Source organism: Mytilus trossulus, chromosome 1 (genome assembly GCF_036588685.1).
Source record: "Mytilus trossulus isolate FHL-02 chromosome 1, PNRI_Mtr1.1.1.hap1, whole genome shotgun sequence".
NCBI classification, from domain to species: domain Eukaryota; kingdom Metazoa; phylum Mollusca; class Bivalvia; order Mytilida; family Mytilidae; genus Mytilus; species Mytilus trossulus.
Genome location: NC_086373.1, coordinates 38336338 through 38353565, shown reverse-complemented (window position 1 = coordinate 38353565; position 17228 = coordinate 38336338). Strand labels below are relative to the sequence as shown.

The window sequence follows — 17228 nt, the reverse complement described above, 5'->3', positions numbered from 1 at the left end:
AATATGACATCACCAATAAGATACTGTAAATTAAGAAAGTATTGCGTGCATTTGATATTGCGATTTTGTCATTTTTGACTAAAATACGATTTTCATATACAAAATTTCAAAATGCCAGTTAAAATCAATGTGAATATAACCCAGGTCCCTGTCACATTTATCGCAATTATAAAAACATTGCAATAATTTCTGAATTTACAGTAAGACTCTCGTAAATTGCAGTTATTCAATCTCTAAGCTTTTACCTTTGATCCCCAATCATCCAGGTAGAATCTCATACCATTCAAATACATGCATTGGAACTCTCTCCCACTTCTATGGTAAAATGTCTCAAATACTATGTCTTCTTGGCTCTAAAAAATATACAACACTATCATTTATATAAATTAAAATGTCTTGGAAGAAGTAAAACATATCAGAGATTAGTCCAAGGTTTCTTTGTCGTCTGATTGCGTTTTTGAGGACTACCGGTAACTGAAGCCCTAGCAAGTTCTATAAATAGAGCCATCAGACAACAAAGCAATCTTAGACTAAGCAGGGATCAACCAAAATGTAAACATATGTACCTGTAATGATTTTTGTTAGTAGATGTACAGACAGTCCTCCATTAACTAATAATGGTTACTTAACTTTCATATTAACATCATTTGAACAGTGACCCAATGGACTCAGCAGTGGCGGATCCAGCCATTTTAAAAAGGGGGGTTCCCAACCCAGAGTAAAGGGGGGGTTCCAACTATATGCTCCCATTCAAATGCATTGATCGGCCAAAAAAAAGGGGGGGTTCCAACCCCTGGACCCCCCCCCCCCCCCCCCCCTGGATCCGCCACTGCTCAGTTGATTGTGCATATATTTTTTTGACTGATTTTGTATTCAGTGCTTATTTTTTATCTTTCAATTTGTAAAATGGTTAAACAAGATATCCAAATCTTTATCTTCTATATATTTCTGAAAACAATAATTCTGATAAAAATATGCATGACAAAAAACTGGTTATTTTTGTTTAAATTTTAGGTTTGAAGCATATCCATTTCATAGAAACATTACTCTAAAATTAAATGTCAAAATATTGCAACTCAGCATGGAAATTTAATATTCCCTCAAATGCATGGAACTTAATGCCTCCAATTTTTTTCTCTCCCAGAAGCACATCGATATAAAATTACAGGCTAAAAATAATAACACAAAATTTCTGTCTTGTAACTTCCAGGTATTTGAAAATATTATACCTAACAATCATAAAATAATTAAACAGCCATAGATTTTGTCATTACTAGGTTCGTTTCATGCGTGATATTTTTTTGTTTACAAATTATCACACAATCTCTTCAAATTACAACTTCCTGTTTTTGATACTTAGAATTCGTTTTACAACATAATCACGAAAATGGCATTTGGCAACAATCAAAACAGTTAAAAGATAAAATTCACAACTAAAAATCAATTAATCCATTTATTTTATACAAATGTTGGTATACCAATTAAGATCTTGAGACAAGACTTGAATACATATATATGACTGAATGCAAACATCTTCATGTATTTTCTAATTGAAATGTCTGCATGTCACGTTTCGTATAGGTATTTTTGTTTAGCAAATAAACTATTCTCTTTATTTTATGAATAATTTAGAACTACTCAATTAACGGTAAAGTGATTACCTATCAGTTTCAGTAATCACCTGACACCTAACGTAAATTATAAATTACAGGAAAGCACGAAGCAGCTACTGGCAGTGTTAGAATATGCAGGAAACTTTCTAAAAGCTACTGCACGTGATCATTTTACTTTGCAAATATCCAACAGCAATAGCCTTTCATTACATCAATTGAAAGATTTTTTCTTTCAAGTTCGTTATCTTTTATAAATCCTAGCTTCTGTTATACATATTTTTACCTATTTTTATGGTTTATGTATGTTCAATGGATATTTTATTAGCACCACATCACCTAAGTAACAGTCACAATATTTAACCATAAGGGACAGAACATGTTCCTCTGGGAGCTCCCTGATATATATGTTATATGGATAAGTTTGAAAAATATGACAAAATATTTAAAACATCTTGATCTGAATTTGAGACACAGATAAAATAACATAAAAGTCTTTGCAATCACCTTTATCAATTATAGATGACTTTTTCACACTCTTTGTTATATTAATATGAATGCTGACATAAGTCAAAGCTTTTAAGATTTGTTTTATACATTGTATATTTTGAAATTACCCATAATTGTCAAATCTGGAACAGTTAGTTCTTACTTAATTTGAGATTTTGCTCTACATAAAACATCACATTATTATGCTGTCAAAATATTTAAAACATTCTTTATATGACTAATACAGAAGTACATACTTGAAAGGTAACACAGATCTAAATGCAAGTGAAAAGAATAAATAATTTGCCTTGAAAAGAATGAATAACGAGTCTTTAATTTAAATAAGAGACAAGGTTGTCACATTACTGATCTTTAGTTTTATACCATTTACTTAATAATAATCCTAAAACCTTCTAGTGGCCTTATCAGATTAGCAAATATGAATGCTTGTGTTTAAATCCACTTACGGACACATTAAAAACTTTAAGGGAAATTATAGTACCCTGCATTTCAATTATGCAAGACCTGTTAAATTGTATTATGTCACTTTTTCTGCAATATAAATCTTACTGCCAATAATCTTTGTGAGTAAATAAATACATGTATGGTAAAGGCATACAAATGAACAAAGGTAAATAGTTTATTGTAGACCAGGGTACCACACTATTGAATTGTCCATACATTAACCCTAGGTACAGGCCATCCCATTAAGAATGTTGATAAAATTCAGTGTAAGGTTGGGTACAAGCTGACACCTGTTGAGTACTGTCAAATTTATCGTTAGACAGTATATTTTTGGCGAATAGAATTTTGAAATTTGATGAATAAAAATGAGAATGGAAACGACAACCCGACCAAGAGCAAGAAACAACTGAAGGGCAAAGCATACATTAACTTTATAAAGATATTAATACATGTGCATTAACTTGGAAGCAACTATCAATCAATCAATCAAACATATGCTGTTAAATCCTTAATTCTACGAGTGAGTGCTTCATACCATTCCTTAAACCCCTTATATACTAATTTCTAAAGGAGTATGTTCGATAAGGTGCTAAAATGGCCCCCTTTTTTAGCGTGAATTTCAAATTCAGATTTATCGACCAATATCACGATAAATTATAGCTAATACATTGACTAGACAGGATAATAACCTTTTTGTTGAAAATTTTACGTATCTGCGTTTCATTATGACATCACAAGTTGTACTCATATTGATTTTTCACGAAAAAGCAATGAAAATGGGTGAATTTCCATAGAAATTGGACAGGAAACATAGAGCGCATACGTCGACAACAAAGATTTTTTAAAATAATGTTTGTGAAGACATTTCACATGTCTTATTTGAATCTTAAGCTTGTCGACGCCTGCGCTCTATGTTTCCTGGTCCTTTTTTTGGTTGAAATCTAGCTGATTTTGTAAAATTTCACCATAATCCCTTATCTTGACCTTTTTTGGATGTAAAAATCAACGTGTTAGAATTAAACTTTGACAAAAACAGTTCTGTTTAACTTTCTATCATGTCTTTAAGGCAACTTAAAACATTTATTGTCTTATTACTATGAACTTTATAATTGGGGCCAAATATGGCCCTTTCCGAACTTACTCCTTTAATTTTGTATTCCTTAGTACATGTACTTAAAATCTGTGGTGGGCAAGATTCCATTGACAAAGGTGTCAAAATGCGGGAGATCTTTTAATATATATCCTTTAAGATTGCGATGAACATGGAAGATAAATATAATTTAAACTATCCAGTAACTGACTCTTTAAAAACTAATGTATGTAATTTATAGAAGTGATCAATAACAATGCATTTATTTATCTTAAGGTTTTTTAAATTATATTATGACATTGATTTTGTAAGTTCGTGAAGTGCAATAACATGCCATGTATCATAGGTCTACTTTATCATGTTTTTATGAGAACTAGAATACCTTAAACCTTATGACCTAGTCCTAGTGCCTTGCAAGACTACCTTTTAAAATCGTTAAATTATTATTTTTAACACTCACAAAATCAGGAATGAATCTTGTCATTTTAATTAATTAGTATTACTTATATATATATATATACATGTATACATGTAGGTATCATATCTAATTTCGTCATTGAAACTAGAAAAATGTTATGTATTGCCAGCAATACATGGATACGTACTGTACAAAATAGAAATTAAACAAAATATTTCAGTTTGTAATACTAAATGAAACTTTTTATGCCAAATTCCTTTCATTTATCATTTTTTAAACAACAAACAAGTAATTTAAACAATTTTACAGTTCATACCAGTTAAAGAAATGTGCACATGTTCATCTCTGTAGTTAAACATTGAATGTAAGTTAAAAATTCTTAATCTCAAATTTAAAGATATCTAAGCTAGATTTATATGCTTCAGAAAGAAAAAAATAATTATAAATAAAATAAATTCGGGGTGGAGGGCAGAGTGCCCAAAGAACAACCACTGCTACAAAACTACTGTTGATCCTAGTCGATGAAAAATTTTAAGTAAAATAAAATGCAAGGAGTGGGGTTCTCAACTCATAATGTTAATGTTATAAACATACATCTCTGTGAAGATGGTTGGCTATGGAAGCTCTGCATTGAAATAAGCAGTTGCTTGATATACATACATCCATGATACATTTGGAATATTTAACCTTAATTTGAACTTAAAATAATTCATAAACCAAGTTAACCAATGCAGGTCTGATTTACAATCATACCAGTATTCATGTACACAAACAACTAGAACAGGTATTTTCTTAAAACCTCAAAAACCAAGTTAACTTAAATTGTATCACTTGAATGACATTAAAGTATATATTATAATCTTCATCATACAAAATATTAAAATTATAATACATATAGTATATTTGTGGTAAGTAAAAATGTAATTTATTCATACCATGAAAGAGAGATCACCTGAGAAATGGAATTTTCTTTTCACTATTTTTTCGTTTTTAATCATGGAATTGAAAATCAAATTTATAGTTTTTCATGTATGAAATTAATGTAATTATTACAAATTCAAATCTATAAGTTTAATAGGTCATCCTTCTTTCTATCTGGAATTTCCAATTTCTACTTTTTCTATTCCTTACATATTTTACCCTGAACAAGTTATGACAGAGTTCTTAAAAGTCAGTTTTATGGGCTCTAGGTCACTCCCCTATCTGATCTTTTATGAACTGTGTTCATCCATGAAGCGAAAAAGTCTTAATGCATTTGGTGCAATAATGTTCTAGTTTGATATTAAATATTTTGACATCATGTTTAAGCAAATGATGAAAAATATCTATGACTTATTAAAAAGCTTGTTCCACTTTACTGATTAGAAAGTACAATCAAATTGATAAGCAAAATCTGACTGCAAAATACTATTGAAAACTTAGCATATATGATAAACCCCATTTAAAAAAAGGAAGGGGGAGGGGGGAGGGGGTCTTTCCAACCCAGGATAAAAGGGGTGTTCCAAATAATTTATGTGTTCCAATACAAATGCATTGATCGTAAAAAAAAATGAAGGTTCACCTGGCACCCCACACTCCACCCCCATTCCCATTCTGGATTAACCACAGATAAATATGTAACCAGAATAATCCAGTCGTTATATTCTGACTCACTATTGAGCGCTACATTAAGAGAGGACACTGACTGATAGAGGGCGCTGAATCATTTGAGTTATAAATATGATACATGTCTTACAGTACTGATAATGGACAGAAGAATCAAAGTACTGAAGTACTGAACATCAGTGGATGGTCACAGGCACATGCTTATTTCAGAATAAAAAATTGTATCTTTTAAAGAAAATGATAAAAAGACAGTTCTAATTGATATAAAGTAATTAATTGTCTATGAGACTTTTTTTGGATTAGGTCTAAGGAAAAAAAGAGATTCAATTATTTTGCCTGTAGACAGATATTTTCAATAGTGTGCTTGAATAAAGAGAAAGGTGCAGCCTGATACCACCACACCATGTCCACAAAGATTAGTATGTTGCACTTTGTAAATATAGCTGTTTCACAAACCTCACTTCTTTTTGGGAGATATATAATATTCATAGATATATTTTGTTTTGTTTACGTGCTGGTCCCCGGATATGATCTCTACACAGCCCTTAGAATAATACATTAGAGCATACGGGTATATATTCTTACAAAACTTTCTCGTAACAATAGCACAAACTTCATGGAAACAATGGCACATTTAAAGCCATAGAGGGAGTTGTTTTGGAAATACCATTGTCTATATTTACAATGCAACCTATCTAGTAATTGTATATTTAAACTGATTATGATTACAGCAAAGTGCTAGACAAAATAATGTGTAAAACACAGTAATATGTTGTTAACAGACTATTTTACCTCATAAACGGTATTTCTTTTATCAGAAAATTTAAAAAGCTAAGTAGGCTATGATGCTCATAGAAAAAATTCCCACTAGTTTATAAACAAATTTTTTTTTTTTAATATTGATCCTTTTCAAATACAGAGAAAGAGTAATTAACTGTTATGATAGGAGTTGTACCAACTTTATAATATTTTTGTTCTTCCATTTTTAATTGCAGTAATTTCTAAGAATATTTAACACAAAAGATATCGTAAACAACAGACTATGATATTCATTTGATTAAGCATAAATTGACTGATAATTCTCATTCAAATCTTTCAAAGTTGTACTGACGTCTGCTGAGATTTGATAGATCTTTTGCAAAAACTGGGTGTGCCCAATCAAATGTGAAGGTCATTTAAAAGCTAAGGTCATAATTTCTGCATAGTTAACTCATAATAATAAACCAATTAAATTGACAACAATCAGATAGATATTATAAATTGATATCAATTGTGATTTGCCCTGCACATCAAGGTTGTATTTTGTGACGATATTAAACTACTGACACATATTTATATAATGCACAAATCTTCCCAATACACCATTGTATATACTTACAGCGGAATACTGCAAAACATTTAAAGGAAACAATGAAAATAGAATAATGCAATTTTTGATTATTTCTTTATCCTGTTCTAATCTTGAATACAAAAAAATCTCTTTCAATGGACAAAACAATAAATTTGTACTCAATGTTTGTAAATGTATATGTACTACAAATGTACTAAAAGCAGCGTTCTAGACAATTTAGAACAATTGTTTTGGAGGGCGGTTGACCAGGTCAGCAGGGGTAAATGTCAATCTACAACTTCCAGATAGACATGTACTCCTTACAAAATATTCATATTAAAATGGCTAGGACAGAAGTGCCAGGCTAAACATCATCACAATAGATGTGAACCTTTTCGGGAGGTATGATTTCCAACAAGACAGAAGAATGAACAAAATAATAAAAAGATAAACAAGACAACAACCACTGAAGTACAGTTTGTGAGCACTTAACAATAAAGTACATATGGTTTCTTAAATATGAAGTGCATGCCTTTTTATTCAAAAGCTTTCCAATAGAACTCTTCACGGATGGTATTCATATCATTATTTAATAACCAATAAAACTCCTAAAGGATAGTAAATTACTGTATCAATATGTTACAAAACCCAGATTACAAATGCATATTTAAAAATTAAGAGTATGATAAAAGCATTTCCACATCTAGACATGTAAAGTATTACAAAAATGCTAATTTCCATATAAATTGTACATATTTGTGAAGCATGTAAACTTGAAACAAATTAAAAGTTAAAAAAAAAACCAGTTTTACAAATATGAACAAGCCTGGCAAATGTATTCTAATATACTCAGATCTAGTAATTTATTTAAAGATATAAAAAGTTAGTCATAAGCATTTGGTTGACTTTCTAGCTTACTACATCAGACTTTTATCAAAACTAGCATGTTGGAACTACACTAATTTAAACGAGCACTTTATTGCAATATAGAAGGTTGTATTGGTTCATCGTAACTTCAGAATAGAAGTTCTTATTTATCAAGTTTCTTAGTTTTTATTATGACCAACTTTCCTACTGTATTACATTTAGATTTATTTTCTAAATAAATTTTATCCCTTAAACTGACTGAGATTTAATTGTAACACTCATCTTCAATACCTATCATTAACCACATACAAAATTAATGTATGCCATTCCTCAATACAAATCTTTTCAGTGGCGCATCCAGAAATTTTCATAAGTGGGGGCCCACTGACTGACCTAAGAGGGGGCCTGCTCCAGTCACGCTTCAGTGATTCCATATATATAAGCAACCAAATTTTTCCCCTAAAAGGGGGGGCCCCGGGCACAGGTACAGGATGGCATTCAACTAATTCAAATAGGGTTGTTGATGAACCCTATTCCAGTATGTAAATTTAAGATTTTTTTATCTTTTAATTACTACTTTGACCCCCCTATTGTCTAAAGTTCTACAATTTGACCTATATTCAATCACGATTCCAGTGCACCACTTAAGCCTATTTACTTATTTATTATAATCCATAAATATAAATTTGAATATGCCATCAATCTTAATCATTCACTCTAAAAGTTGCCCTCAGGTTGTCAAAACATATTAAGTGAAATGTATAGATCTGCTTTTGTAAAATATCAATCAATGCACAATTATAGATGAAAACCTATCCTATAAGCCTTTTCCTGTTAATTGAAATAACTCAATGATATTTGCAGTTAAATTAAGTTCCAACATATTCAGTTACAACTGATAAGTAAATGACAGTATTGTACAACAATGGCCTCTAAATCCATTCAAGCAAAATTAAAGTACATACATTTGATGGTTGCCAGCGAAATGCACATGCGTACCAGAAAAAGCAAAATTCTACACTTGCCCTATTTTAGTCATGGTCGGACACAAACATGAAAGAGTCATGTGAAAATGAATTTTGAAGTTGAGAAGAATATTCAAACTATTACATTTCGTACATGCAGAGTTCTTAAAAAGTAGTGGTCCGAGAGATTTTACCACTTAAACTTACAAAGAACCAACACAATTTTAGTATTTTGTAATAGATATAGTAGTTACGACCAACAGTTTTCCTTCAGGGACCACCAGATATAAAAAGATTTCGTGAACTCTGTACATGTAGTGTCACTAACAACGAATGCTTAATAATGGCAAGGTCATCCATGAAACAAAACTAGCGTTTAAGGTGTATTAGACTAGCTCCTACATTATTTTCATAAAAGCCAAAAAACACCATATTTTACAATGAAGGAGTAAGCATAATTGTAAAGACTAAAGCTATCACTAACATAGAACAATACGAGTATACCAAAATAAATCCTTTACCACTTTCTACAAAATTAAAATAAATACACACATTTTAAATTAATAGACATATTATAATAATAGAATTTTAAGTCATTCTAACATATCAATAAATTTCTTGTTTGGTTTGATGAACTGCCACTTTGATTATCAATAAAGATGATTTATGAAACCAAAAGAAAGAAGAAAACAGAAAGTGTAAACACCACAAAGAAGTAAGAACACATACATCTTGAACATACATCTTAAAAACATGCAAAAATTATTGTGCAGAAAATATTTGATTTTTAATTGAGTTTGAACAACTGGATTAATTAATTTTCGTAGTCACCAATTTTCATGAATCAAGTAAATATTATATTATCGAGGATATTTAATTTGGTGGTTTCGGCAAAGTCTTTAGAATGGAGATAAAGCCTATAGAAAATCTGTACTTTGAGGAACATTTAAATTTGTGTTTTTACCTATCATCCACAAAATCCATGAAAAATTAGTATCCTACAAAAAATAATGAATCCACAGTATAATGACATGCCACATTTTAATATGAACATGATTTAAAGTGAAGTGTAACAGTACATGCATTTATAAGACTCCCTTACAGGAAGAATCATATAGAAGATACCTATAGATGGCAAAATGAATGTCATATATATATAAAATTCAACAAAAGTTATTAAAAATATTCTTTTTTTTATATTCTTACAGGAATATCTCAATTTCAGATTACCTCTTTGTTTAAAGCTTTGAAAGAGTGATTTTACCCAAGCAACAACCTATGATTACATTTTCTCAAATTACATACAAATTCTATTCTTAAATGTATAATGTGACTTCAAAGTCTTGCCATCTACAAGTATGATTTGAGTTACTGAAGATTGATCTTTAACTTTCAATAAGGAATAAATTATCATGCAGTGTAACTTCATGTACCTCATCAACTTCAGATCTGTTTTGCTAAAATAGATTGTTTTAACTTTTTTTTAAAATATTATAATGTGAATTTCTGTGTCAAGTACTTTTTGCTCTTTTTGACATATTTTTACATATAAGAGGCCACTTAAGGATGTCTGCTTGTCATGTTTTGGAATTTTTGTCAGATTTTCATAATCCTCTGGTTTTATCCATTTCAATGCCTTAAAAAAATTCTCCATGAACCCCTATTTTTCTTTTTATAAATCTTTTACATGTATAATTATAAGTCATTTGTAAAAGTCTTATAAAATTTTATTTATTTTTTAATAGTATTTGAGAACTTTAACTGGTCAATGATAAAGCTATGAAAAATCAAGAGAGAACATTTTCCCGCCAAAATTTCAATGGCTTATATCATGAAAACACACATTGACCCCTATATTTTTTTGGCTTTTTTGATTCCTCAATTTATTCCTTATTAATACATACTAGTTTTATGAAAAGTTATTTATTTTGAAACTGAGCAGCGAACATCCTTAATCACAATTAAGACCATTTTGTCACACAAAGATATAAGTTTATATGACAGTGTGTCTACAATCAACTTTAAGAGAGAAGCAGTGTCTCCCAAAAAATAAAACTTTAAATATCATAATGTAAATTTCTGTGTCTACTTTTTGCTCTGTTCGACAAATTTTTAAACATATGTGACCACTTAATCACAATTAAGACCATTTTTGTCAAACATTTATAAAATTATAGTGTACAGCATTGGTACAAGACTTTTAATATTTTTTTCTAATATAATTATCCTTCATTACAATTTTTTTTAAAAGGAAAGAAAAAATGTCGATCAGTAGTGATCAATTTGAAAGTTCTATTCAACATTAAAGTTGTCCTCTTTTCAATATCTATCAATCTTTCTTACTGTTACACTGGTTTTAAACTAATTGTCATGTTTTTTAATCATTCATAGAATTGTAATATAACTTTGCAACTTAAGTGTGTTATAAGTCATTTTTTTTAATGGAAATAAAACAAACTTTTTATGATTTAAAAACTTTCTTTGAACAGTTAAGTCAAGTTACAATAAAAATTACTTTAAAGATCAATCATTATTATAAAACATGGAACAGTTAAACATTAAAAAAAATTAACCTAGAGGTCAAACATTGGTAAATTTTCTGCACTGAAAAGAACTGCTTATATTAAATGAACATGAGATTTACAATGTCTTAATTCTCGCCTACAATAAAATAAAAATCAGTTGACATTAAAATCACTTATCTTATGCAAATGTTACGACAAGACCAACTCAAATTGTTTTCTTTATTTTATTTTTTTCTCGAAAAATGCCACGTGAAATATTTGGGCCTAGTTCTTAAGGAGACACAGGAAAACATCTTGATCATAAAGAGTTTATAGTATATTTACAAAATAGATATGGTCAAGTAATTTTGTCTTTTGCAGCAATTGTAAATTACCTAGTCTGAACTAACTCTTGGTTAATGGGAAAAAATCTCGGTCCTGTTTTTTTTATATGTTTAGAATATTTGTGCTCTTAAACTTAAGTGAATCATTTAGTAAAAATTTTCAATTTCCAAGTTTTAACAACCAAAAATTCAAGGCTGTCTTCCCCAAAGTCTATTTTATAAAATTCTACTGATATTTTTCTTTTGCTGTTATTTTTATAAACCAAGACCCAAACAATTCCATCAAGACGTTCCAACCATTTATGCATGTACACTATATCACAAAACTGTGCAACGAGGAAGCACTTTCAAAAATATATTTACTTTGCTGAAGATTTATAATGCCAAAATCAATTAAAATCAAAATGTAAAGAGCTGTTAGGGAATACTATAAAAACTATCTTCTTAAACACAAAAGTATCTATCTTTTCTTTAAATTTACCGGCAATAGTTCAAAAATAAACGTACCTGCATTGTTTGGTGTGATTGATTTATTGTAAACAGATCTTTTCAAAGAACAAAGAGTTTAGCTTGGTTTTTAACAAACTTATTGGACCAAGGAATACTTTCAATTTCTTTTTAAAATGACATAAAACCATTTAATTATTGATCAGCCTTCGTTTAAGTTTTAAAACAATGAATTGAAAATAAATATCAAGACATGACTACCATACACATATTTTTGTTTTGGGACATTTAAGTTTCACGTTTTTTAGGATTACATGTAACATATACATGTACTAATTTATGCCATTCAAGATTCTAAGCAGCTTAAAGAGGATTATGTCCTAATTTTAAACAAATATTTCTAATTAGATCTGAAATTATATTCTTTCTAAGTTTAACCTGATTTTTAACCCTCGGCTGTAAAATAATTCAGTAAAATGTAGGTCATCTTGAACAGATTACTAACTCAACTTTAAACATGTAGCCATTCCACAAATTCATTTATTATCTACATTCATAGATAAGGGGGAAGAGGGAGAGGGTATTAAAATCATTAAAATGTTGTTTGGTAAAAATAAGCAGATGTGGTAGGAAAACCAATGAGAGATACATCCACAGACCAATGGGAATGTAAACATTAAACAGAGCACTGTCTGTACAATGTACAGCATTTAAGGATGAGTAAACCCCATACCATACAGAAAGCTATAAAAGACATGGCATGGCCAATATTAAATGTTTAACAGTTAAAAAATAGACAACCACCAGGGGAGAGGGGGGAAGAGATGGTTGAATAATAATCGACTAATCTTAAAGTTACTGATATGAAAATCTATTGAAACCAGGATTTATGCAAAGAATTCTGACCTTAAATGTGTACATCATACATTGCATAAATGAGTTATGTTAATAACAGCTGTTTAAGTTAAATTCTCACATTATGACTTTTTATAATTATTTTTTTTAATTTACATTTAACTTGTTAAAAACATATAAAATTTACCATTTCTTTACCTCTAAATTTTTAAAGTTTTACATTTTAAAGAGCACAGTACTTAAATGTCTTAGAAACTTCTGTTTAAAGGATTATCTATAACACTATATTTGACAGGTACATGTAGAAGTTTTAAAATAAACTCTTGTTTTATTCTTTTAAGAAAAAATAATGATAAATGTTCCTTTTAATAATGTAATTTCATGTACATGTACAAATTAAAGTATTTCTATTTCATTTTTTTTATTTATAATAAAGCAATTATTTAAAATGTTTGTAACAGCTATGTTAAAACATGCATGTTTTAGTAACAGCTTATTTCAGTGTGTTTTATGTTTTACACCATAGTTTTTGGCCATTGCCACAATGTTCTGTAAGCAAGATTTTAGGGACTAATTTATCGTTTAGGCATTATTTTTTTATACTGTTTTATGATTTTAAAAAATAATCCTATATTTTCTATTCAAAAGTTTTGTTTTCTTCTATCATGGCACATGTATGTATAAACACTGATAAAAATATATTAAAGAGTAAAACACAAACGCAGTAATATGTACATGTAAACAAAAAATATAGCAAGTCTTAAAATCATGCATGTACTGGTACATAAAAACCCGAAAGTAGAGAAAATTTCATAAATTGAGATAATGTATCAATACTGAGCTTATGAATAAATTCTTTCCATCTTGGTAATTTTTTTTACAGAAAATGAGAATTTATTTTAAAATATCGGTATTGAATATTCACAATCTGTTAAAAGTGATAAAAAAAATCAAAAATGACAACATGCATTTTTTCCCTTTTTTTTTAACTGCATAATGTATTATTTATCTGTAATCTACAAAAATGTAAAATAAACCAAATAAACAAATATTTATTGCTTTAGAGTATCTACTTCATGTCTAAAACAGAACACATGTATCTTTACATTGCAATGTCATTTAACTAAATAAAAAGCATTGATACAGTTCTAATGAGAATTAACTACATGTACATGAGACATGTCAGAAAGCATACATGTACTAACCTGTTGCTGAGTTCCTTTCCCTCTTGATCCCCCACCCCCACTCGCGGCAGCTGCACTACTTTCCTCGGGTTTTCGACTGCTCTGTTGCTGATTGGGACGACTAGATGTATTATTGCTTGGTTTAGTGGTTTCTTTAGGTTTATTATTACTTTTCATCTCAACTTCTTGAAATTCTTTTTTTCGTGGTGTTGACGCATTTGCCCTAGGAGTAGCAGCTGGTGTGGTTTTGGAATTCATTGTAGTTTTTTTATTGTTATTGTTGGTCACTGGTTTCACATTGACCTTTTGAACAGTACTTGGCCTACTTGAGCCATCTTCTGTAGATGCACCACTTCCCATGGCAAATAATGCTAAAATCATAAAATGACAATAAATGTTTTGAACATGCATATTTTTGTACATGATGTTTACATACATTTTTTGTACATGTACATGTACATTTGTACTTGTATGCAAGATAATACATTTACAATGTTCTATCCACACCTTCATTAATTAGCATCCTCGTAAACAGAGAATATTGAAACACCATCTTACTAGTATGTCAGAAATAAAATTTCTAAAATCAAGATAAGATGGGGTTTTTTTTCAAATTAAAACAGTACATATATCTATAAGAATATGAGATGTCAGATTATTTGCAATTTAGCACCACATTCAACATGTTCAAGCAATATACACTTGTAAATATAGCAGAAATTTGTCTTGATGTTAAGAGGTCTGTAATCAAATTTGGAGAGTGTTGCTTTACAAATTTATGTACATGTATTAGAATAAAGAAAGAAGTCAAATGACGCATGTTTTTTTTATTTTTCTCAACATTCAATTTTGAAAACATTGGTATTTGTTTAATTTGCACCTGTCCTTATCAGGAACTTGAAGTTGAATGGTTCTTGTTTGTTGATGTGGTTCATAAATGTTTCTTATTTCTCATTTTTTAAAAAGGTTAGACCGTTGGTTTTACCGTTTGAATGGTTTTTACACTAGTCATTTCCTTTGGGCCCTTTATAGCTTTTTGTTTGGTGTGAGCAAAGGCTCTGTGCTGAAGACCTTACTTTGACCTTTATATATTGGTTTACTTTTACAAATTATTACTTGGAGTTGGATGGAGAGTTGTCTCATTGGCACTCATACCACATCTTCTTACATCTACATGTACAACTGTACAATGTATGTATAAATAGTAGGACAGCATATAATACCATGAATAGGATTGAAAACCATAATTCCAAATAGGCAAATTTGTTTATTTCTCTCATTAATTTTAACATAAGAATTTTACTTTGGTTGATATACATGTATATAATTTACAGAGAAAAAGTGTTATTTTCTTAACTGATTTTTGTTATGTAATGTTACATGTTCTTGAAAGTACAGGAACATAGTCATGCTTGAAGGTGGTTGTGTTTAGATAGTTATTACTTTATTTGTCCTTAGCATGTCTTTAACCTTTAAGGAACTTAGTGTTGACTGCAGTTCTTTGACAGACTCAGTCTCTGTTGAATTTATTCAATTTTCCATATACATTTGTAGGTTTTGGGTCATATTGAGTTTGACATATATATTGTATGGACACCTACATTTTGTCTACTATTGAACAATTTGAAAAACATCTGTTGACCTCTAAATGTCCTTTATTTTTTTGTAATTTCATAATTGATGTATTCCCAAAATCTCTATAAGATATTTAAATGACATTTTGTTTTTTGCAACCTCTGTCTATATCAATCATAGTTTTTGAAAAGTAATTGCGTAAGTCCTGACCTAATTTGTAATGTCTGATACATGTACATGTATATTTTTTACCATGCATAGTCAAGTCCATATGTCTAACACAACTGAGTGAGTTTTTTACTCGATAAATTAAGGAACTGGACTGAGAAGGATGAAAATTTATTTTGGCCCAACAAATTTTTAAAAAGTCCAAGTGTTAGTCCACTTAGACAATTTTTAAGATATATATCTGATAAATGTTAATTGTTAAATGATTCTGTGTAGCATTTAAAACTATTAAGTACTAGTAAATGTCTTAATATACATGTGTAAATTAATTTCGTATTTAAAAGGGTCAGTAAATACATTGAGATCTTAAATAAAACGAGTAGTTGATGATATGCCAACCTACATTTGTAAATGTTTTAATTTAATTTATATAAAAAAGAAATTGTGAGTGTATATAGCAACTATTTTTTTTGTGGGACCAGCACATGTTCATGTGTAACCAACACATGACAAATGTTTTAGTGCAACAAACAATTGTTCTTGTGAAACCAACATGTACAAATGTAGGGATAACATGTAAATGAACAGTAAGATGAGAAGATTCATTAAAGTACAAGTACAAGTACATGTACATGATGTACATGTACAGCGTCAGATCAAAATTTTAAATAATGAATTTTAATAAATAGTTGTAAAGATTTAATATTAATTCTAATATAATAATATGAAAATATACATGAATGCATGGGTTTCAATAATTGCATACATACATGTATATATGCCTTCAGAAAATAAAAAAGACATACATTTCAGTGTACTATACTTTATTTTGATCTTATCTAAAGGGAAAAAACAAGACATTTAACAATATAATGGATTGTATGTCTCTCATAAAAATCAAGTAAACCTGATACAATAAAATTTAATTTGAATAATAGTTTTAATAGAACCAGAAGTGTCAGTGCATTTTCTATTTTCTAGTAGCAGCACAAAATAAATATTACTTTCCAATGTTGATCTTTTTACACTCTTGTCAGGAGGTATTGAAAAAACAGCTGAGTTCATTTTTCTTAAATACATGCATATGTATTACATGTATTAGGCATTATCATTTTTGAATTATAAAAAACAAATATCGTATGAATCCAGTCCAGAGTTCTACAAATCAATCAACAAATCACTATCTACCTTAAACATGCATCTATCATGTCTTCACATTGAATTTATCCACAATGTATTATGTACATTTCTTCTTCTTCAGAAGTCCAACCTATTTGCAGGGTCACTGCATTAAAAATATCCTAGTTTAAGG

General features: G+C 29.5%; 1 protein-coding gene across 6 annotated transcripts in view; it reads right to left on the bottom strand.

The window, feature by feature from the left end:
* LOC134723827 (kinesin-like protein klp-3) overlaps window positions 1–17228 on the bottom strand; it is a 54975-nt gene that overhangs the window by 36661 nt on the left and 1086 nt on the right. For 3 of the 6 annotated variants that reach the window (XM_063587381.1, XM_063587384.1, XM_063587376.1), the window contains exons 2-4: window positions 14195–14544; window positions 10273–10296; window positions 246–353 (exon numbers count right to left, since the gene is read on the bottom strand). In XM_063587381.1, coding sequence (XP_063443451.1) covers window positions 246–353; window positions 10273–10296; window positions 14195–14533 — 471 coding nt within the window. In that variant the 5' untranslated portion in view covers window positions 14534–14544. Of the gene's footprint in view, window positions 1–245; window positions 354–10272; window positions 10297–12194; window positions 12534–14194; window positions 14545–17104; window positions 17128–17228 lie in introns of those variants that run through there. The other 3 variants (XM_063587390.1, XM_063587400.1, XM_063587407.1) reach the window with 3 other exon arrangements.